Raw genomic sequence first — 22,588 nt, forward strand, 5'->3', positions numbered from 1 at the left:
CAAGGCGGAATGGCTTCAAACTGAGAGTAGTTTTAGATGGGATATGGGGAAGAAATTCATCACTGGGAGGGTGGTGAAACACTGGGCACAGGTTGCCCAGAGAAGCTGTGGATGCCCCAATCCTGGCAATATTCAAAGTCAGGTTGGATGGGGCTCTGAGCAACCTGGGCTAGTGAAGTGTCCCTGTCCCTTGCAGCGGGTGCAGCAAGGTGATCCTTAAGGTCCCTTCTAACCCAAACCAGCCCGTGAGTCTGTGATCTCTATACATAATCTCAATACCTCTAAATAGATATAAATATCCCAATATATCCCGGTGACAGCTGTCAAGAGGATGGTGCCAGACTCTTCTAAGTGGTGTCCAGTGACAGGACACAGAGCAATGGTCATCAACTAAAACACACGAAGTTTCACCTCATCACGAGGAAGAACTTCCTTACGTGGAGGGTGGCAGAGCACTGGAACAGGCTGCCCAGGAAGGTTTTCTCATTTTTTCTTTCCAGCTGGATGGAGGAGGCAGATGTCAGTGCTTGCCCTCGCTGTTTCCCCTCACTGCACGGTTGTCTCCTCAGGCAGATCACACCTACAGCCATCAGGGGTTCACTGTCAGGACCTTGGCATTAAACTTTCTGGGTGAAGACCCTTAATTAAATAACTGGACAGCAGATCGAGGGGGGTGATTCCTCCCCTCTGCTCTGCCCTCTGACTGCAGCTGGAGTCCTGCACCCAGTTCTGGGGAACTCAGAACTCAAAGAAGATGGAGCTGCCAGAGCAAGGCCAGCAGAGGTCACAAATATGCCCCAAGGAGTGAAATACCTCTGCCCTGGACACAGACTGAGCAAGCTGGGATTGTGGAGTCTGAGGAAGGTTTCAGGGGAAAGTTGGAGCCCCTTCCAATACTTGAAGGGGACTTGCATGATCACCTGTAAGCAGACAGGTATGTAAATGATGATATTTAAGGCCAAGATTACCTGGGCAGTAGAAACATTAGCATGAGAACACCAAAGCAATGAGGAAAAAGTGTTTCTGGGTGAGTTGTTTAATTGGGGGAAAAAAAAACAAGTAGGGAAAGGATGGAACTACAGTGGCAAAAAGGATCCAGAAACAAAATTTACAGTAACTGAGTGGTGTAGGAGGCACAAGGAGAAGCAGCAGAGCTGTTACTCAGTGGTGGCTGTGGAGATACACAAGGGCTAAACTGTAACTCAGTAGCTGCATGTAACTAATTAGAGCACAGAGGACAGAACTGTAAATAACAGAAGTCTAGTACTACAACTTAATTAGTTCACAAATTTGCACTTTCGTTTATTAGTAGTCTGTTGATCAGTCAGACAAGAGCCCGGTCTGTTGTATCAGTCACACTCACATCTCACATCTGTAGCCTGAAGAGCAGGACCTGGACCCAGAACAAAGTCCTGAAGCTCCTGGTCTGGTCAACAGCTCAAGGTCCTGAGGGTGGTGGCCCTCAGGCCTCCATACTGGGACCAGTATGAGCTTCTCTGGGCAACCTGTGCCAAGGGCCTCACCACCCTCACAGTAAAAAACTCCTTCCCAATAGCCCCCTAACCCTGCCCTCTGTCAGTTGAAAGCCACTCCCCCTTTGTCCTGTCGCTCCATGCCCTTGTCCAAAGTCCCTTTCCAGCTCTCCTGGAGCTCTTTCAGTGCTGGAAGGTCTCCCTGGAACCTTCTCCAGACTGAACAAAATTCTCAGGTTGTCTCCACAGCAGAGATGCCCCAGCCCTCTGACATACGTATTTCTATACGCACACTGACCATGCTGTAAACAGTGGGCATTCTAAATATAGTTACTCACCTAATGAGATCAGTTAATTTTACAACGTGAACATCTGGAAATAGTAGCAATACAAAATTCAAATAAGAGAGATCAGTGTTGCAACTGTGTGATGGAGAGGTTATTCTAGTATCTTCCTTCAGCCTACAATACAATGTACCTGTCAAAGCAGGTCACTTCACTTTCAAAGACTGCATGAAGTCAGAAAATCTCTTCCACTCTTCAAAAGAAACATCCACTTACACATTTCACATGGCAAATAAATCAAAAATGTAGAGCACAGCCTTTTAAAAAAATAAAGTTTCAAAGCACACCAAACCCAACCCAGATATTTAGACTCCAAGAGCATTTGCTCCACAGACAACCAAAAGGATCTGTTTCATGGAGGTGGTTTATTGTAAGAATTTACAGATTTCTGGGGCTTTTCCACTTCTTCACAAGATAACAGAGCAGTCTTGTTAACACAGACACAGGCAGGCTAAACCACATATGCTCAGAACAGCTCCTCTTCACCTGTGAGGAAAATTGAAACAAATTAAAACCCTGTCATTTATTTATGTATTTATTTTAAACTGTTATCTCCCCCAGTTTGAATACTTCACTAATATTCCTTACCACCCCCAAACTATTCATCAAATCTATTTTTTTTCTTACATTTTAGGTTTTGAATTTTTCCTTGCATTTTAAATTTTGAAGATGTTCACTTTGCTACAGAAACCTCTTTAGGTACATCTTACATACAGACATTTTTAAGTCATTGCATTAAGTCAGGGCTCTATGCAAAAATTCAAACAGTAATTGCAAATGAATCCAATAATACAGAAAAAAAAAACCAGAGAAAATTATATCTAATGTGGGTTTATGCTCCATACATGGACATATTTTCCTTAAAATTACTGAAAATTAAGAACTCTTTGTTCAGGCATTCAAACTAGAAATGGGCAATTTCACAGCTCTTTAGGAAGAAGTTTTTGTCTGACCAATACCACCGAATTCTGACTTCCTCATTTGACTTCAGGTTTTCTGTGTTAATTCATTTTAAAACACAATGCAGTTTCTATGACATAACTTTACCTCTTGGATTTGGCTGAACCGCTTTTTCCGATTAATCCCTGGTTATGGTATTATGAGAAAAAACAGAACAAGCAGGTTAGGAAGCAACTCATGCAAATTCAGGCAAAACTTTGCACGGATTTACGACCACAAATGTATTGTGAGGAGCACAATACAGCACCAAAATAATATAAAATACATATTCCAGGCATTCTGTAAATACACAGGATATGAACACATGTATTTCCATACAGAGCACGAATTTTTAACTGTTACAGTAATACACATGAGCTACATGCAGTTACAAATTGTGGTCTGAAGCCCACGAATTTGTAACCTGCAGCACACACGTGCATAAAACCTCAGTCTTAGGCAAACAAGCAAAATACTGAACTTCAAGCAAAATACATATTCCATAACAATAGATTCTGGAAATTCCCTCCTTGCAAACACACCCCCAAACTCTCAGCTTCTGAACACTTGATTTATCCAAAATCATTTCAGTCACCCCATTTGCTCTCTCCCACTCAACACTACTGGGCTATTTGACCAGGCAAAGTAGGAAATGTCCAGGTAAAAGGGAGGAGGGGGAAAATCCACCAAAGGCCAAAAAAGAGGAAAACCCTCACCTGGCTAAGCAAGGACATGTGTTGAGGCTGAAGATCTATTTTACCAGCTTTTTAACTCTATCTGGTCAGAAAGAACTGCCAAACTTTGCTCTGGTTAGTAGAACTGCACAAGTAAAAAAGCTTGGGAGCCATGCCACAGACTGTCTTCCCTCTGGTTTTAGGGTCTACAATCCCAAACTTTGCCCATTACCCTGGCACAAAAGCAGGACATGACTGCAACAGCTCTGACTGCATGTTCATACAAATACTCACAGAGCAGCAGCACCAGAGATGATCTCAATAAGCTCCTTGGTGATGACGGCTTGACGGGTGCGGTTGAATGTCAAGGTCAACTTGTCAATCATCTCGGCTGGAAAAAGTAAGATTGGAGTTTAAACACAAAATGATGTTCAAATGCAGATAAAGAAGAAGCTGCATGGGCAGAATATCCAACTGTCTTGTAAACCACTGCAAAAATCAAGAGGCTTAGTGCACCTGACATTTTTTTCCTACAGGTAATATCAGCAGTAGACAATCTAGGAACCTGAGAATTCGCCTTGTCAGTGAAACATCTGCAGAACAGCTGGCAGACTTGTAAATACCAGGTATGACATAGCTTATTGTAACGTAACACAAGCATGCATCATTTGCTTTGAAATTAGATTTCACTGTCAATTAACTACATTGTTATTTCCTTCAAGTTGAGGCAAAAGGAGACAGATTCTCCTGAATTATTATTTTTTTCTCAATTATTTTTAAACACAGAAGGTATCACCTCTTTCTTTCAAGCTGGTCATCAGAGCCATGCCTACCCTTCCAGGCAGCTCAGCTGCACATCACATCAGCTTCACACAATCACCAGTATCCTTCCAAGGAATACTCACATATTCTCTACTTGCTCCATGACAGGTGGTATTTAACTATTATTCAAATTCCCCACCTTTAATTGTGCTGCACTAATTATATTTGGTGAACCGGTAGGTACAGATTCATAAAAATTCAGGAAATCCTCAGAGCAGCCACATGAGAGGAGCATAGAGAATATTCAGCCATTACAAAATTAGTTTAGTATTTCATATGCCTTTTAAATAATCTGTTATTTCACTTCCAGTCCTGGGCTTCTTTCTTGACAGCAATTCCTCTTTCCAAGGGCTCAATATAATTCACGTTTGAAATAGAATCTCAGCTGAATTGGCTCAAAAATAACCTACTCAAAATGGAATTAAGAGAGAAAATAGCCGATTTTTGAAGCACAGAATTACACAAAGGGACGTCAGCGCTTTCCTGTTGAACAACTGAAGTCCTGGAAAACCCAGGGAGTAGCTTACAAGCATTCTTGCTGGCATTGTCCATGGCAGTCATCCTGGCACTCTGCTCGCTGGTGGTGGATTCTTTCAGGGAGTAGTACAGAATGTTTGCTAGTGTGAACTCCTGGTAGTTTCTCAGCACATCAGCATCAATATCATCATAGATACTTAGGCTTTCTGCAAAACATGAAAGAGCAGACTTAGAGACACCCAAGATTTACTACTTCCAGCAAAATTAGAGACCCCCAAGATTTACTACTTCCAGCAAAATACAGCGACATGGAGAAGACTACTTGGCTGGGCTGTTTCAATACTTAAGGCAGCACAGAGGGATTTTCTTCATATATTATGTGTACCTTCAGAAACTTTCTGCTAGTAATAATTTTGTTATGTATTTTATGTGTTTTAATTCAATTTAACATTAGGAAAGTCAAGTTCTGACCAAAACAAAATACATTATTGCCATATTAAGTTTAATCTTCCCATACAATGCTGCAGAAACATTCTGGGGTATTTTTAGCCAGCAGTGCAAAGTCACTCAGTACTCAGGTTGTTCATGCTGGAAGTAATGAACTGACAGAGTTTACATATGCACAGTTCTTGCTTGAGACAGAATCTCAAACCAGAATTAGTACCACCTTTCCTTTTAACCTCCTTGCCCCACAGAACCTTTGTAAGTCAGCCTTGAACTGATCTTGGCCAAGATAAAACCATCTGTTAAACTTATGATACAAGCACCATAATAAGATGTTTTAATACCATATTCCAATTTTCAGAGTACTTTTCCTGTGATTTAGCACTGCATATAACTGGTGGTTTCTAGTTCCCTACTTACCAGAGCCAGCCACAGTTTCAAAGGAGAAGATTGGCTTTTCATCGGTCTTGTAAGAGATGACAGACCTGTACAAAAAGAGCAAAATAGGCTCTTCAGTTCAACTAACTCTAAACTGAATGGTTAAAATCAAATTAGAATACACAACTTCTGGCTTTTTAATGCCACAAAGTTTTGTGATAACCCTGATGAAAAGATCTCGGATACCACATGGACATAATGATGTGCTGACTGTAAATATAACAGCTTTCACTATACACAAGTCAAAAGGGAGTTCCAACCACAGCCACTAGAAACAACAACCCAGAAGTTCCTCACACACAACAAGATCAAGAAGGAAAGTGAACATGCCAAATCACAGTCAGTTTTCATATAACTTCATCCGGCCAATATACTCTTTGAAGCATTCTACCAAACATTTTTCTACTGAAGTTTCAGTTCAACCTTACCTGAAACGATTGTAGATGACAGAACCTTCATCAAATTCATAGCCAGAGTTTAACAGCTCTAAAGCAATGACTGAAGCATCTCCAAAGCTCGGAGGTCTCCGTCCTACCTCTTTGAATGTCAGCAGGAAATAGTTGCCATGTGTCCTGCAGCAACAACAAACCTGTGTTAGAACCAAGTGGATGCTCTACAGTACAAGGAGGCAGCAAGACTGACTTACTAGGAATAACTGTCTGTAACTTAGGAGCATTCAGAACTAAAAGTTTTATTGAATTAAGGTCTGAAAGAAACTTTGCCTTTAGTTAAATTACAATAGCTTCCAAAGTTGCCAGCTTTCAGACTTTTATTTCAAGAATATAATAATGCTGTGCAGCAGTTTCCCAAATTGTGAGATGATCCAAATCACTTTTAGGGTACTTGCAGATTTTTTTTTTTTTTACAGAAACTTGAATTTAGCACAGTTCCCTTATACGGAATTTCCTGCCAATGGCACACAATCTTCTAAATGGTCTTGAAACTTCTGCCACAGACAAACAAATAAAACTCCAAACAAAACTCTTTTGTGGTGTGAGTTCTAGGCCCCATCCTTTTTACCTTTGAAGCAGGCCTCTGATCTTGTCACCCACTCCAACCACCATAACCTCTTTCCCTGCATTTGAGAGGTTAGTAATCTCATTCTTCAAGGTTTTAGCAATGGACGTATGGATAGCACCACACAGGCCTCGGTCAGAGGACACACCAATAAGGAGGTGTTTCTTCTTGTCCTCAGGTGCCTTTATTTCTGCTTTCTCATAGAGAGCTGGGGGAAAAAAAAAAAAAAGATGATTAAGTTTCTCAAGGGTGCAAAAAAAAGCAAGTAAGTAATAAAAAATATCCTGAATTATTCTAACTAAAAACAATTCCAAAGGGCCTTCAGACCTCAGCCAGATTAATTTTATCTCCCTCACGATTGTTCCAAGTTTGCACATGGTCAGACCAGATGTGAGCGAGAAACAGTTCAAAGCCAGACACAGCTCTGATCAGATGTCACTCAGTGAAGTTCACTGTGCAAATTCTTTTGGAAATAGACTACTGGAAGGTTAAAAAGCCTCAGCATTTTATCACCACTGTGAAAACCTCCTCTTCTGCTCCCACATGACAAAGTTCAAGAACGTTCTCTCACACAGAGCCCCTGTTCCATAGACCCTCGCAGGCTTCAGTTCCCTCTCAGCTCTTGCGTATTTGGCTGCAGAAACCATCTTCATGGACTTGGTGATCTTCTGGATGTTCTTGATGGACTTCAAACGCCTGGTGACTGCAAGGTTAAGAGTTGAAGGTCACAGACTGTACTGGGCATAATGTCTCAAACCCAAACAACAAAATGCCAGCAAGAGCCATCCAAAACTATTTTGCCATGTTCCTCAAAGAAGAAAAATAAATAGTGCACAAATAAACCTCAAAAAAGACCTCAGTATTTACTCTAAGAAAGCAGTAAAAATGTGGCTAACACAAATTCATCTTTGCAACAATGATGTTACTTCCTTCAGACATAGCATTCATTTAATATTTATCCCAACATGGAGTCTATTTACAATTCTCTTTGCTTCCACAACCACCTGTTTCACAAATATATCATTTGAGGTATAATATAATCTTTCACAGATGACAAGCAGAGGAAACGAACAAAAAAAGTCTCTGTAGTGTGAAGACAGAATAAATTTCCTCCTCTGTTTAGACCGCGGTAAAATGACATTTATAAAAACACTAATGAAAAAAGAAACCAAAACAGGTATCCCACAGACAACCACAACTCCAAGGCAATACCCTTATATAAGAACTACGAGGAATGGTTTAAGAAAGTATTACCAAACTAGACCCATTCAGTCAACCCTTTCTCCCCCAAATGCTGCATAAAAGCACAAGGAAATAAACATAAGAGAAACTAAATTAATTCTTAGAGATAAACAAAAATCTGTTTCAGCACATATGACACAGTTATTTTTAAAATAACTGAAATGACATTAGATTAGTGCCAAAACCCCTTCAAGCAATTCTGTTTCTGAAGGACAGTTGTTTAATGTAATTAGGACTGCAGGCCTATATATCATTGTTATGTATCACAACCATTTTACCCAACAGAGGTTAAGCAGAATTACATTTTAACATCTGGTTGTCCTGCAATGTTTTTCCTCTCTTAAAAGCAAACAAAATCTTTACTTACTGTCTTTTAGCGTTGCCATATTCCTGACTTGGCCCCTGAAAAGGAAAGCAGGATAAATTAGGATAATTCACTAGCTCTCCAGCAAACCAACACCTGCCAAGGGCAAGTCCCCTTCAGAACAATGAAAACTCAAGATTTGCTGTTTCTTAAAAAACATCTGTGGTGGAGACAAGCCACTCTGACCTGTGGCTTGTATGCACACCTTCATCCTTCCCTCATTTATACAATTTCACAGAATCAATTAGGTTGGAAAAGACCTCTGAGATCATCAAGTCCAAGCTATGACCGAACACCACTTTATCAACTAAACCACGGCACTGAGTGCCACATCCAGTCTTTCTTTAGACACCTCCAGGTGATGTGATACCTTGATGATTTCTTGCCTTTTTTTTTAACCCGTTATACCTTTTTACAATTTCTGTATTCTTTGTGCTTTTTGCCTACATGCTTGGACTTGTTTGTTCAGCCAGGAGATGAAACATCTTAGAAGCTTCGTAGGTAGAGGTTAGTGTGCCCCAGACCCCAAGGTCCTCTCCGGAACACATTCTGTAAACTAAGACAGAACCATCCGGGGAAGGTTCCTCAGGGAAGGGGGCTCATTCAAGCCTCTCATTGGGGAATTTTTGACAGATATGCTAATTAGTAAGACCTATAATGATATACCAGATCTTTTGAAGGTGTGCATTATGGTGTGCACTGAGGTGCATTTGACCTGGACATAGTGCACCTATGGATCCTTAAAATAAATACCAAGGTAAAATCCCTTTTTCCCTTCTAACCGTGTTTGACTCTTGATTTTAAGACCAGGAAAAAGCATCACAGGGACGGTGACTCCACCACCTCCCTGGGCTGCCCATTCCAATGTCTAATCACGCTTTCTGTGAAGAAGTTGCTCCTAATGTCCATCCTACACCTGTGTCCTCGTGTCCTGTCGCTGGCTGCCTGGCAGAAGAGGCCAACTCCCACCTGACTGCACTCTCCTGTCACGGAGTTGTGAAGTGATATGGTCACCCCCGAGCCTCCTTTTCTCCAGGCTGAGCTTCCCCAGCTCCCTCAGCCACTCTTCAGAGGACTTGGGCTTCCGACCCTTCCCCAGTTCCACTGCCCTTCTCCCGACCCGCTCCACCACCCCAATGTCCTTCCCGAATTGAGGGGTCCCGAACGGGCCACAGGACTCGAGGCGGCGCCTCAGCACTGCCGAGTAAAGTGGGACATTTAATGCATTATCCACCACCTCGGGCAATGGCACGGAGCAAACGAGGGCATTAGAAGGGCAAATTAGAAATAAAAAAAAAAAATTTAAACAAAGCTGCATATAATGCAATTAGTTTCTAAAACCATTAAAATGAAGCAAAGAAGGCCGCACTATTTCCCGTCCAGAGCAGGGTCTCCTGCCATGTACAAACCTGTCCTTTAACCCTTGCCTGTCCCATTCACCCACCCCGGCAGAGCGCTCCCTCTCACGGCGGACGAACCCTCCATCCCTGCGGGTCCCCGCTGCCCTCATCTCCCGGTGCCCGCTCCGCCACCACCCCTCAGAGCCCACAGCCCTTCACGGGCCGCCCGGGGCCACGACCCCGCCGCCCCCAGGAGCCGCACGGCCGAAGGAAACCATTCCCCCCTCACCCCGCAGAGCCGCCCCGGCCATCGGGACGCGTTCCCCCGTCCCCACAGCGCCCGTCCCAGCCCGTGCGGGTACCATTGCGGCTGGACCAGCGCGACCGCGGCGCCCCGGGCGAACATGGCGGCGCCTCCACCACAGCCCCGCTGAAGGTCAGCGCGCCCGCACCGCGCCTGCGCCGCCCTGCCGGGATCCGCTTCCAGGGCGCCGCCGCCATTTCCGGAGGGGGCGGGACCGGGCCCGGGGCCTCGTCGGGAGCGGGATTGGGACGGGACCGCCGTCATGGGGAAGTCGGATTTCCTCAGCCCCAAGGCGATCGCCAACCGCATCAAGTCCAAGGGGCTGCAGAAGCTGCGCTGGTACTGCCAGATGTGCCAGAAGCAGTGCCGCGATGAGGTAACTGAGGGTGCTCGGTGTGTGTGGGGGGGTGTCCCCGGTGTTTTGGGCGGCTCCGATCTCCGTCTGAGGACCCCCAGTCCAGCCGAGGGGGGCGGTTTTCCTGGGGTCAGGTCCCCTTGGTTGGGGTCAGCTCTTGTGACAGCTCCGATCTCATGGAATCACAGGATGGTTTGGGTTGGGAGGACCTTATAGATCATCCACTTCAACGCCCTGCCATGGGCAGGGACCCCTTCCACTGTCCCGGGCTGCTCCAAGCCCCATGCAGCCTGGCCTTGGACACTTCCAGGGATCCAGGGGCGGCCACAGCTTCTCTGGGCAACTTGTGCCTGGGACTCACCACCCTCACGGGGAAGAATTGCTTCCTAATATCTAATCTAACCTTACCCTCTGTCGTTTTAAAGCCATTGTCCCTTGTCCTGTCAATCTCCTTTGTAAGTGTCCCCAGCTCTGGGGGCTGCGATCGCCATTGTAGGAGTTCCTGATCCTCTTGTGGGGGCTGCAGTTCCCTCAGGGAATATGGGGTCTGATATCCTTTGCGTGGTTCCCCAGTCCCCGTGTGGGGGGTTCAGGGCTGGCTCAGGTTCTCTTTGGGAACATCACCAGTCGCCTTGTGGGGGCTCTGATCCCATCTGTGGGGTGTGATCCTTTTAGGAAGCACCCTGGCCTCCCCTTCCAGGAGTGTGGGGAGCCCCGATGCTCTTTAGGGGAGCCCTGATGTTGTTTAGGGGCTGTTTGCAGTCGCTCTCGTATGGATCATGGTCCCCTTAGGGGGAGGTTGGTGGGACATGGAGAGTTCCCAGTTGCAGTGAGTGGCGTGATCCAACTGGGATTTCCAGTCCCCCATGGGAGAAATCCTCATCCACTTTGGAGAAAGTGTGTTGGCCCTGATCCATCTTTGAGGATGTTATTTTAGTTTTTCCATTCTCCATGAATAGCCTCTTTGATGTGCCTTAGGGAAGGAGAGCATCCTGTGGATGTTTATTCTTATCATTCTTCAGCTGTGCCCCTCTCCCTTTTATCCAAGAATGGCAAATCCTATTCTCTTCCCAGTGACTACAAGCAAAAAAATGTCACTGATTTACAACTACATCTTTTTGTAAGCAGTGGAGAGGTCTCCCATGGAATTAAATTTACTCTAGATTTAGTCATACTGTGCTGAATGACCAATATATTAAGAAAAAAGATAAGGGATGTAGCCAAATGTCTGATGTCATTCCACAGGGAATGAAGAGGCCTGGTGGAATGTCCTTCATAACCCTCCTTGTATTGTCTGGAGATTCTAGGCATTGGAAGAGTTTTGATTTTGGCTTGCCTGGTCCAGAGCAACCACCCCATACCAGGCTGAGGCTGAGTTAAGGTGTTTCCTGTGAAGCCTCCAAGAAATTTCACTCATAAACCGTTATTTTTAATACTCTCTTCAGCTGTGAGTGTTGCAAATTGAGACAAAGGCAAGCAAAGTATTTGTTTTTGCTTTATAGAATGGCTTCAAGTGTCACTGCATGTCTGAGTCCCACCAGAGGCAGTTGCTGCTGGCTTCTGAAAATCCTCAGCAATTCATGGATTACTTCTCTGAGTAAGTTTACTGTGATTTTAGTCAAATTTGACAGTTTTGTCTTGTGTCTTAATCCTTTTTAAAGTTGCTCTGTGTTACAAATACATCACCTTTTTGCCCCAGCTGAGTGACTGCCACACACACACGAGCTCAAAGAGCTGTAACAGAGAGAGAACGAGTCAGGGGAGGGACTGACATCCCCCAGCTTCTCTCAGGCCTTTGTCCAGCTGACCTACATGACAGCTGGGATGATTGGAGCTGTCCTCAGCATGAGTCTGAAGTGAGGCTTTATGCTCCAGCCCTGGAATTAGCAGGGAAATGAGTGATCCATCTGCTCTATCCCGCCCCTCTGCCCTCTGTCCTGCCCTGTGCTCTGTGTCAGTCAGCCTGGGAAGACACCTGGTAACGAAACACCAGCAATTAGTGGGAAGTGTTGAGATTCCTTTGCTCCATTCTATCTCTTTGAGAGGCTCTTACTCTTTTGGAGATTCAAGGTGTGTGCATGTATCGTATTGTGTTTCATTCTGCATTTAATCCTGCCCTGCTGAAAAAGGGAAATGTGTCTGAGTATCATCATGCTCAGCTCAAAAGAATAATCAGGTTTATACTGCAGATGTTTAATTGTTAATGACAACAGAGAATTGCTTCCTAGTTGTTAAAGTTTTACTAAAAATCTTTTTTTTTTTCCCTAAGGGAATTCCGAAATGATTTCCTAGAATTGCTCAGGAGGCGATTTGGTAAATATTTTGCTGTTTGTTTGTTTATTTGCTGGTTTTTTTTAGTGTATTTTGTTGGTTCAGTGCGAGACACATAATAATAATAATAGTAGTAGTAATAATAATAATAATAATAATAATTCTTCTGTATTTTAGGAACAAAGAGAGTCCACAATAATATAGTGTACAATGAATACATCAGCCATCGAGAGCACATCCACATGAATGCCACACAATGGGAGACACTGACTGATTTTACAAAATGGCTGGGGAGGGAAGGTGAGTGTGCCTGCTCAGGACTGGGAAATCTTAAAATTATTGGGTAATTGAATTCCTGATAATTGATCAGTAGATAGTTGTGTTAGTTCTTTCTCTTTCTTCCTCTCCCCTCCTGCATATACGTGAAAAGATTTCCAGACATATTTCTGTGCTAGCCATTAGGAGTTTGCTTATGAAAAATGTCAGAAGTCTGGGATAAGTACATCAGTTGTGAGCCTTTCCTTGTTTCATCTGCTGGTCTGTATTTACTGGATGCATTGCTAAATTCTAAATCAACTTCCAACAGTTGTCATTCAAAAGTTAAAAACTAGGACATCCCTTAAGACTACAGAATATATCCACATTTGAAGTGACAAGAAGCAAGCAGTCATTTTCATTCCTGGCCTAGTGGAAGGGTTAAAGCTAGAGATCTGCAGTTCTGTGTTCAGTGGGAGGAAGAGAGATTAAATGGCAGTGTGGTGTGACAGAAAGTTTACTTTGGCTCTGGGTGCCCGTGTTCTGCAGGATACATCCACCAGTCACAGAGTGTTTGGAAAGTCACTAGGCAGAGTCAGTAACAATAGCACAGCACTGGAATATTTCCCTTAGTATGATGCTTTGAGTGTGTATCATTTATACATGTTATATTTTTGTCTTCTTCCTTGTTAATACAGCGGGAAGGAAACAGTTTCTGCAATAAGGAAAGTATTGTAAAACACTTCATGCACTTTGTGACATATGCTGGCCTATGTTCAAATAGATCTGGCTAGCTGAGGGCAGAAACACACAGTACAGATAATTCAAAGTCAGTTTTAGCAGCCCAGTGAGGGGTGTGTTGTCTCTGGTAAAGTATCTGCATTGCTACAGTGAACATGGACTAAAAATGATCTTGATATTGTTAGTATTAATCTTACTTTGTCTTGCCTTGACTTGTTAGGTCTTTGCAAGGTTGATGAGACCCCAAAAGGCTGGTACATTCAGTACATCGACAGGGACCCAGAGACCATTCGCAGGCAGCAAGAACAAGAGAGGAAGAAGAAACAGGACCTTGATGATGAAGAAAAAACTGCTAAATTTATTGAACAACAAGTTAGAAGAGGTTTGGAGGGGAAAGAACTGGTGAGGAAAACTGCACTGTGTGTGAACCTTCAGCTCAAAACTCCTCGTGGTTAAGTCAATGAGGAGTCTGATGCTGCTGAAATTCTTGCACTGGTATTTCCTTTGCTTCCTGACTTGGGAGTTACATTGTACCCAGCTTGCATTAGTACTAAGGAAGTTATAATTACTGCTCTTCAAGTTATTAGTGGTTTAAAAATCACTCTTGAATTTAGGAAGGGAGAGTAAACAATCCAGTAACCAGCATCACGTGTCTTCATTTATGGTATTTCACAACTTCTCGGGCTGCAGATAACATGTACCTTGTAAACTGAGGAGGCTGAGATAAATAATCAGGGGGATCTGGCATAATCAAATCATAGTGAAAAGTTCTATTTTGGTGGTGCTAATGTGGTTATTTGGAATCTCTTTATTTGGCATCATTCCGTGACCCCCACACATGTTGTTGCCTGGGGCTGGAATCTTCCATTTGATCCTGGGTATTGATAGGTACATTTAAATGCTGTTGTAAACAATTACCTGCTTCTTAATTTAAAACTAATTGAAATTTAAATGGTCTCAGCCTTTGGTGCTAAAAAATTGGAAAGATACCAGAATTTCCTTCTTTAAGTTATCAGTCTGTCCAGAAACCAGTCTGATCATGCTGGTTCAGACAGAGAAAAGTGCTGCAGCAAGGTAACTTGCCTTTTATGCTGGAACTGAGCAAGTTTAAGCAGCATCTTTGTACAGAGTCTTAGTTGGAGAATTTTGCACAGGAGCCTGTAATGCGATGATGTTTTCAATTTTAATCTTTTACGAATCAAGCCAGGTTGAATGTTGCAGTTACTGGTAATAATCTCACAGTAATCTGTAAGACTGGGCTAATCAATGATCACCAAGAAATGATCTCTTGACTCAGTTTTCTGTTTTGTTCTTTAAATGTGCTTTGTTTTTTTTGGCAGGAAATGCCAGTCTATACTGAACTGAACAGAGAAAACGAGGAAGAAAAAGGTAACCAGATTTTGATGGATGTAATCTTTTAGAACCTACTGGAGCTGATTTTGTGATTCAAATGAAGTAAGCATTGAAACCTGCTTGGTACTTCATAAAGTGCCTTGAGATCAGTTATAAAGAGCACTGGAATATGGAAATGCAGAGTATTCTGTATTACAAAGTTTAATTTATTTTAAAATCTACACCAAAATATAGAATAGTAAATATTTTCAAATTTATTATTTTTTGTATTTGCAGATTTTAAAAATTGTTAACATCTTTCAGTGCAGTTTTTTTTTAAAGATAGAAATAGAGTAATGTGTCTTTATTTTTTAGTTACATTTAATTTAAACAAAGGAGCAAGTACTTCAGTCGCAGCATCTTCTAAAACAAGGTGAGAAAAGAATTTAAGGCCGACCCCTTACTGTTACAGAGCACTTCCATGACAATGATATTTGTATGGGCAGGAAGATATGTTTTGTTCTGAAATACTTGGAGTCTAATCTCTCATCCTCTCCTGTTATTCAGAAGGGGCTACTAGGTGACTTCATGGTTCATTTTGTGTTTAAAATGGATTAGTGGGTATATCTTAAATGTGAGCTGTGAGGAGCCTTCTTGAATTCACTGTGCTTCATGGCAGATGCCCATAAAGTTACAGGTTCCTCCATGGAGGGTGGGAAAGGGATCCAGCCAAAGCATTTGAAGTGATGCCATCTAGTCCCAGCTGCCTTCTGTGAATGGATATTTGTGACGTGTTAATTTTGGTTCCTAAAAGGTTTGATTGCCTTGTCTAATTGGAAACAATACTTTCTCTGGTCATCGTTAAAGCAGCTAAACCTACCTGAAATAAATCTTCCTAGAGCTCTGGAATTTAATTGTCACTGTGTAACCATAAGCAATGCAGGACAAAAGGGATCAATAATGCAAATCATACTGACTTACAGCAGTCTGTGGAGTTGTTTGATGAGCAGTACATCTTCTCATGTGAGGCAATATTGTAATTAAATGTATTGCAGGTAGAAAGAAAGCTTTCCCCTTATCACACTCAGCTCTTAGACAAGATATCTGATGGGATATATGCCAGGCAGAAAATGAGACAGTAAAGCAGTTCTTTGCAATAATAGATACGGATTTCAGGCTTTGAGGAAAACTTGTAAATTATCTCTAAGCATCAAGTTGTGCTTAAGATGAATCTGAAACTTAATACAGACTTTCACTTGAATAGTTTTAGTGAGGAATACTTCAGGTCCTTGCTAAAATTTGGCCAAATGTGAAATTATATATCAAGTAGTCTAATTCCTTCACAGCATATGAGAAATACTTATCTGTAAACTTTGAAATGGTAGTGTAGTAACTTCACAGCTAGATATGTTCGTCTTCTTAAATATAGGCACTGCAGTTGTTATGTTTTAATTGTATGTTACCTTTTATGAGATGTTATTTTAAGTACTTGCTCTTTGATATGTGAATTAATGTGCTAATTCTTCTAAAACTCTGCTGTGATTATTCAGACTTCCTCTGAAATACAGTTTTTCTCTCACAGTTGCTTCTATTGCAATTTCTGTATCTTCATTCCCACGGGGTATCTTCCCTGTGGGAGTATATCCAACATCCTTACCCCAGACAGAACATGCAATTTGTCCTAAGGCCATATAATAATTGCATCAGTGTTCACCTCAGAGCAGCTGCCTTCATCTTTTGGGTTGAAACAATACCTAAATTTTTTTATTGTGTTCAAATGTCTGTTATAAGAATGGCTGAACTGAAGCTGCCCATGGGCAGTTCTCACTTTACCTAGATGTTCCCTCATCCCTGAGTTGCAACTTTTTGTGCTGATTTCTCTTTTCTTTCGCAATTTTTAGGCTATTTGCCTATTTTGGTTATGGGTTGTGAAGGTGGCATTTGTTTGCTGGGTGTGGAGCTCTTTTCTACAGATTCCCAGGTGTTTCCTCCCATTGCCAGATAGGCTCAATATCTCTGTCTGGAAAGAATTCTAGATATCTGCCATGTCTGGGAGTTCCTGTCCGGGTGGCTTCTCTAAAATTTGTCCTTTCAAATTTGAAAATGTTATTTGCAGACCAGCCTTTCTCTTCTTCATTGAACTCAAGTCCTTGATCAGCTCTTTGCTTGTGCAGTGGTGAACTGGTTGTTGGGCTGTGTCCATTCTGCTGGACTGCCAGCAGTGACCTTCAGTGGACATGGAGTCTGCACCCCAAGAAGATCAGTTCTAGAGGAGGAGGTGTGCAGGATCTGGAAGGGGACTGGGACAACTGAAATTAAGCAGAGCAACAGGCCTTTTTGCACAGCCAGTTCATCAAATACGTCTTGGTAGAGGAAAAAAATGTAAGATCTGCTGTGAAAATACCACCTTACTCTTCCAGCAGTGTCCTTGGACAGAATGCACTGAAGATGGTGGAGGGAGCAGTTAAAAGAAAAGAAGCAGCTCATAGCTCTGGTCAGCCCAAAGAGAAGAAGAAGAAATCTGCATTGGATGAGATCATGGAGGTAATAATCAGGCAGGATCTGTTTCTGTGTGCCCCTGTACCTGTGACAATGTCCACTTCACCAGGGCGTGCCTTTGAAGTGACCTCAGACCTTCGGTTCATACAGAATTCCAACTTTCACATCTTACCAGGCAAAATAATTTCATTTCCCCATAAAATTGGTTTCATTTCCTCATAAAACTGGCTGCTCAACTCTGCCTATTCCCCAGATGACTGAGGTGTTGGAAGTAAAGGAATACAGATTTTGCAAGAGAAGAAAATACCTAGAAACACTTGCCAAAAAAAATGCAAATCACCATCATTTTGTCATGAGTTCCTGGATGCATCAAATCGATTTTTATGAGGCAAGACCATACTGACTTACCCTTGTTTAGGGTTTTGGGATTTTTTTGTTCCCCATATGACATGGGGTTGGAGAATTGGTTCAGCTTTTCAAAGGCTTGGGAAAGCTTCAGTGGAAGGAGGAAGTAAATGGTGATTATTTGTTGTTTTGTAGCTTGAAGAGGAGAAGAAAAGAACATCTCGAAGAGACTACTGGTTACAGCCTGTAAGTGACTTGAAAGTAATTATTGTTATTACTATTACTATTATACCAAATATAGCAAAAGCTGCCTTTCTAAAGCCACTGTTGCTTGGTGTAAAGATCCAAAAGCAGATTCCAAACTAAATTCACATTTATTTTCCTTTTCCTGCTCTTGACTCGTTGAGGGCTGTCACATTAGATCGTGAATTCAAGTGTAACTGTATTTGTCAAAGAAACCCCAGAAGGTCTTGAGAGATGCTACTTTGAGCCAATAATTTGACAATATACACAAATTCCTGAAAGCCACATCTTTACTATTGTTGCTTCCTGCACTATTCAGCACTAATAGTGCTGTACTATTAATTTAGATTGTAGAGTTGTTTGCACATTTTGGGCCTTTATTTTAGTTTTTCTCTCCTTTCAAACCTCCCAGGAAATCATTGTAAAAATTGTAACCAAAAAGCTTGGAGAGAAGTACCACAAGAAGAAGGCAGTTGTTAAGGTAAGGTGGGCCATGGGGGACATGTGGCATTGGTTTGGCTTTTCTGGAATGAGGTGACTTACAAAGATTTGTTTCATTGTGCAGGTTGTTCTGCCTTAAGGCAACACTGTTGGGGGCTGAAATGTCACCTCACCTATATTGGGACCTATTCTGGGCAGGGAGTGAACCTCTGAATTGGTTTAATGTCATTTTTTCAGTGATCCTTTCTAAAGCATGCTTTTGTCCTGTGTAGTTTGTCCTTATTTACACATCCATCTTGGAGAACAGTCACTGTGTCCATGGGATGGGACCAAGAACAGTGCATTTGGATTTTAATCTGAGACTAGTCAATTCTGCTCTGATATTTAAGCTGCAGGATCTCATTTGCACACAGAATCTCCAGGCTGGACCCCTTGCCTTTTTGCTGCTTTTGAAAATGTAAAATTGCAGAGTCACAATGCCAAAGTTTGTTAACTTTGAAATGTAAATTTAGAGAAAAATGTTTGGTTTTTCTGATGGGCCTCTGCCTTTCACAACAGGAAGTGATTGACAAATACACAGCAGTTGTGAAGGTGATTGACTCTGGGGACAAACTGAAGCTTGATCAGACACATCTAGAAACTGTAATACCAGCACCAGGTACAGCTGTTTTCTTCTGTTTTCAGCTTCTGCCACTGCAAAACTTACTTTTCAGTTCTTGTAAACTATAATTCATCCATTTGAGGGTACCATAACCTCTCCTGAGAAGACAGTCTGAGAGAGTTGGGGTTGTTCAGCCTGGAAAGGGGAAGGTGCTCTGAAGACCTTAGAACACCTTCAAATACTTAAAGGGGGTTTATAGGAAAGATGATAGGACAAACTTAGCAGAAGTTTGGAACCCTGTTGTGTAACTCTTTTCCTATTTTTATTTCAGGCAAGAAAGTGGTGGTGTTAAACGGTGGGTACAGGGGAAATGAAGGCATTTTGGAATCCATCAATGAGAAGAGGTTCTCAGTGACAATAACCATCGACTCTGTAAGTATCAAACACTGCAAGGTCTTGTTTGCAGAGAGCTTTCCATCTGCACATGGAGAGCTTTCACAAAGAACCATGTTATCCTTAATCCTTTTTGTGGATTTGTGGTATGCAAAATTCTGTGGACACCCCGCACCTATTCCCAAGAAGTAGGAAACACATATTCCCCATCACAGACTATTTCTCCACTATTTGCCTTCAAAAAGATGCCAGGGTGCTGAATTAAGCAAGTTTTGAACTTGAAAGAGACTTGGAAAATATTTCATGTGTTTTATTTTGAGCATGGCTGTTGCGGTGCTGTTTTGTGGGAAGGTAAAAAATACAAAATTTGCAAGGGTATGAATTTTCTCCTGCCTTTTCCAGACTGAATGTGGGGCTTTATGTGCTTATTTGTTGTCTTGTTTATGGTTAACAGTTATGGTTAACAGTCAGTCCATGCCACCATGTCTATGTGGCTCTTTCCTTGTTCTCCTCTGCAAAACCGATCTTTAAACTCATTGATAAAGCACAGAGGATATTGGCTCAAAGTTAAACTTCTTAAACACAGCTTGCAAGAGGGAGACCCTCTTAGATCCCATTCAAAGAAGGGCTACAGAAACCCAGCCCAGACTGGATTCTGGAGAATTTGGGAAGAGACTCTGCAGATGCCCTGATGACAGGAGGAACTTTGGTGCTAAAAGCATCCTGAAAGTGAAAGGATTTCTGAGACAGTGTTGAGGCCCTGTCACATTTTCTGGTCAGGCTGTAAATAATGAAACAGGAAACATTGTGCCGTGAATAGATCCTCTTTATCTCTCCTACTGATAAACTCCCTGTTGGTAATTGAAGAAACAAACAATTTTATGTTGTGATCGTAGTTTTTTTCTCTGTTATTTTCCAGGGACCTTTAAAAGGGCGCAGAGTCGAAGATATCCAGTATGAAGATGTTTCCAAACTCGCCTGAGGTGCTAAATCATGGATCAGAGAAGATTTTGTTTCTCAAAACCTTCTTTCTGACATCTTTCAGGCAGACACAAGACTCTACCATGTCAGGGTTTTAATTGTATATGTATGTATTTATAATGTATATGGACATTAACAACAGCAAACTTGATTTATTTAAAGATAAGATATCAATTTGTTACATAAAATGTTTATGGAAATATTGTCAGTGGAAATTTTTCATCTGATTTTATATCAAAGTTACAATGTTTGCTTCAATTTCATTTTGCAAAATGTAGCAGAGAGCTGCAAACTGAAGTATGTGGGCAAGTCCTGAAGAGAGAATTACCTGCAGGTAGGCAGTGTGTGTTGGGAGCCAGTGGAGTTTCAACAACACACTCCTCAATCCACAGCCAAAATGGAGTTCTGGCTGCAGGAACGAGGGAAGGGATTAAGGGAATAGCAGAAGGATACCAGTGCTGCAAAGGGATTATTTTTGAATGCTGTAAGAATGGTCTGGTTTATTAAGTGCAGTCACCAGTTGGTTTTTGATCAGCACATTGGTGGCAGTAGAATGCAAGTCATTGCTCTTCCAGCAGGTTTGTCAGGGCTCCTGATAATACTGATATGCAATTTATCTTCATATGGACTCCATATTGAGCTGCTCCATGGATGTCACCTGTGGAGTGTCTTGGGATGCCAGCTGAAGTGTGTGCAGATATGAGCTGGGGGTTGCTCTTCCAGTTTTTCAAAGCTTTTCCTTTCTTCCGTTGTTGCTCTGCTACATGAGTAATGTTACTCATGCTAAATGATACAGCATTACTTATTTTATTTTTTTAGAAGTGGCACGTTTTGTACAGTGTTTAATTTCTAAGGCGCTTCAGGAATAAACAAACCTTTCTTAGGCCGGTGTGTTTCTTACCAATCTTTCCGACATGTGAGGCAGCTGTTGATTTAAATCCAAAGAGCACAGTGAAGTGCTGGGTTGGTGAACCACATTATTTGGGTAAAAAAATATGCAGGTTGTCCTGGGCAAAATAAAACCTATCACCTGAAGGTTGTGTGTCTTGAACCTTTTCCCTTTCTTTGCCTTGAAAGGTCTTGTTGATTTGTGATTTCCAGGGGAAACCTGCACAAAACTGGAAGCCTGCAGAGATTTAATGAAACAGCTGCTGTCTGAGGTAGCCTGGAACAACTTCACACAGGACATCAGCTGTCTTTTCAAACATAAAGATTGGAGAGTTATGAGAACTGGGGGCAGAAAACACACTTGTCTGCAAATTCTGTGCAACCTGGGCTGTGTAAACAGCTCTGACCTTTCTCAGAGAACAGGTACTGAGGGAGAGGAGGTTTGTAGGCGAGTAATGAGGGCAAATTACAGAACAGAACAATCTCTGTATCACTGAAAATAATTATGCTTGACAAATTAGAGTGAATATAGTAGACAAGTTAAAAGTGGGGAAGTGGCTGCTGCAGGATGTTGTGGAGGCCAGAACTGATGGGTGAGTTCAAAGAAGTAATAAATGATTTGTAGGAAGTTGCTGACACTTTGGAGAGTAACTCTGAAGAGACATTTCAAAACCACATTGATCCTGTCACTCCTGACACAGCTGCAGGAAAGATCCTGTATCAGCTTTTAGTGCATGAGTGAAGGAAACCAAAGTTGAGAAGGGCAAGGAGACTGCTTGAGTTCCTTTCCTAGGACTGCTGAAAAGGATATGGCCAATGGTTTTAATAAGGTGTTCAAAAAGTAGAGTTTTAAATCCAGCTTTTGGTACCCACACAGGTATATTTGTTTCACCACTGATCTCATTCATTGCTGAATGCTCCTGAAAAGTAAGTGATCTTTTGGGAGGTAAGCCCCCTGGAAAGGAAACGTTTAGTACTGATGGTTATTTCTATATAGTCTGTATGTTTCCTGCTTTCCTGGGTTTGTATCTGCATGAAGTCCATTCTGATGATGAAATTTTCACCAAAATTGGGCTGGCTGAGACTCATCTAATTAATTTCCTGGCAATATGGCAGCATCAATTTTATTTCAAAAACCCTCCTCACCACTGGTTAATCCATCTTTAAATACTGGAGACTGCTCATGATACCCATTCCAGACCCATGTTCCTTTTCTGTTAAATCCCCTTTGTTTAATGAACATCCTTTTTTTTGCCCAGTCCAACATCGTATGAACTTACATTTTCCCAGCAGTCTGAAAACACAAAGGTGTTAGTATGAAATACATATTAAATCTGGTCATGTGTGTTAAGCACAGCAGGAGCTG

General features: G+C 42.1%; 2 protein-coding genes across 4 annotated transcripts; one reads left to right on the forward strand and one right to left on the reverse strand.

The window, feature by feature from the left end:
- Positions 1–2,162: 2,162 nt before the first annotated feature.
- Positions 2,163–10,054, reverse strand: ATP5F1C (ATP synthase F1 subunit gamma; the record flags this gene model as incomplete). 2 transcript variants are annotated; one of them, XM_082280075.1, is made up of 9 exons in its annotated part: positions 9,936–10,054; positions 8,237–8,271; positions 7,199–7,330; positions 6,631–6,835; positions 6,039–6,182; positions 5,593–5,657; positions 4,779–4,934; positions 3,724–3,820; positions 2,163–2,302 (listed from the first exon to the last, which is right to left on the reverse strand). In XM_082280075.1, exons 1-9 carry the CDS (start codon positions 9,977–9,979, stop codon positions 2,299–2,301), a joined length of 882 nt encoding a protein of 293 aa, XP_082136201.1. In that variant the 5' UTR covers positions 9,980–10,054. The 2 variants fall into 2 exon arrangements, with proteins under 2 accessions (XP_082136201.1, XP_082136202.1); XM_082280076.1 differs by lacking the exon at positions 2,163–2,302 and having other exon boundaries at positions 3,720–3,820.
- Positions 10,055–10,105: 51 nt separating this feature from the next.
- Positions 10,106–21,369, forward strand: KIN (Kin17 DNA and RNA binding protein). Of its 2 annotated transcripts, none has more exons than XM_082280603.1 (13): positions 10,106–10,253; positions 11,735–11,829; positions 12,502–12,545; positions 12,681–12,803; positions 13,720–13,901; positions 14,840–14,888; positions 15,207–15,264; positions 17,252–17,375; positions 17,871–17,921; positions 18,331–18,399; positions 18,918–19,017; positions 19,292–19,392; positions 20,273–21,369. In XM_082280603.1, the coding sequence occupies exons 1-13, from the start codon at positions 10,140–10,142 to the stop codon at positions 20,333–20,335; spliced, it is 1,173 nt and encodes a 390-aa protein (XP_082136729.1). In that variant the 5' UTR covers positions 10,106–10,139; the 3' UTR covers positions 20,336–21,369. The 2 variants fall into 2 exon arrangements, with proteins under 2 accessions (XP_082136729.1, XP_082136730.1); XM_082280604.1 differs by having other exon boundaries at positions 17,255–17,375.
- The last annotated feature ends 1,219 nt before the right edge of the window (positions 21,370–22,588 follow it).

This window comes from Coloeus monedula (genome assembly GCF_965178545.1).
Source record: "Coloeus monedula genome assembly, chromosome: 4".
In the NCBI taxonomy this organism is placed as follows: domain Eukaryota; kingdom Metazoa; phylum Chordata; class Aves; order Passeriformes; family Corvidae; genus Coloeus; species Coloeus monedula.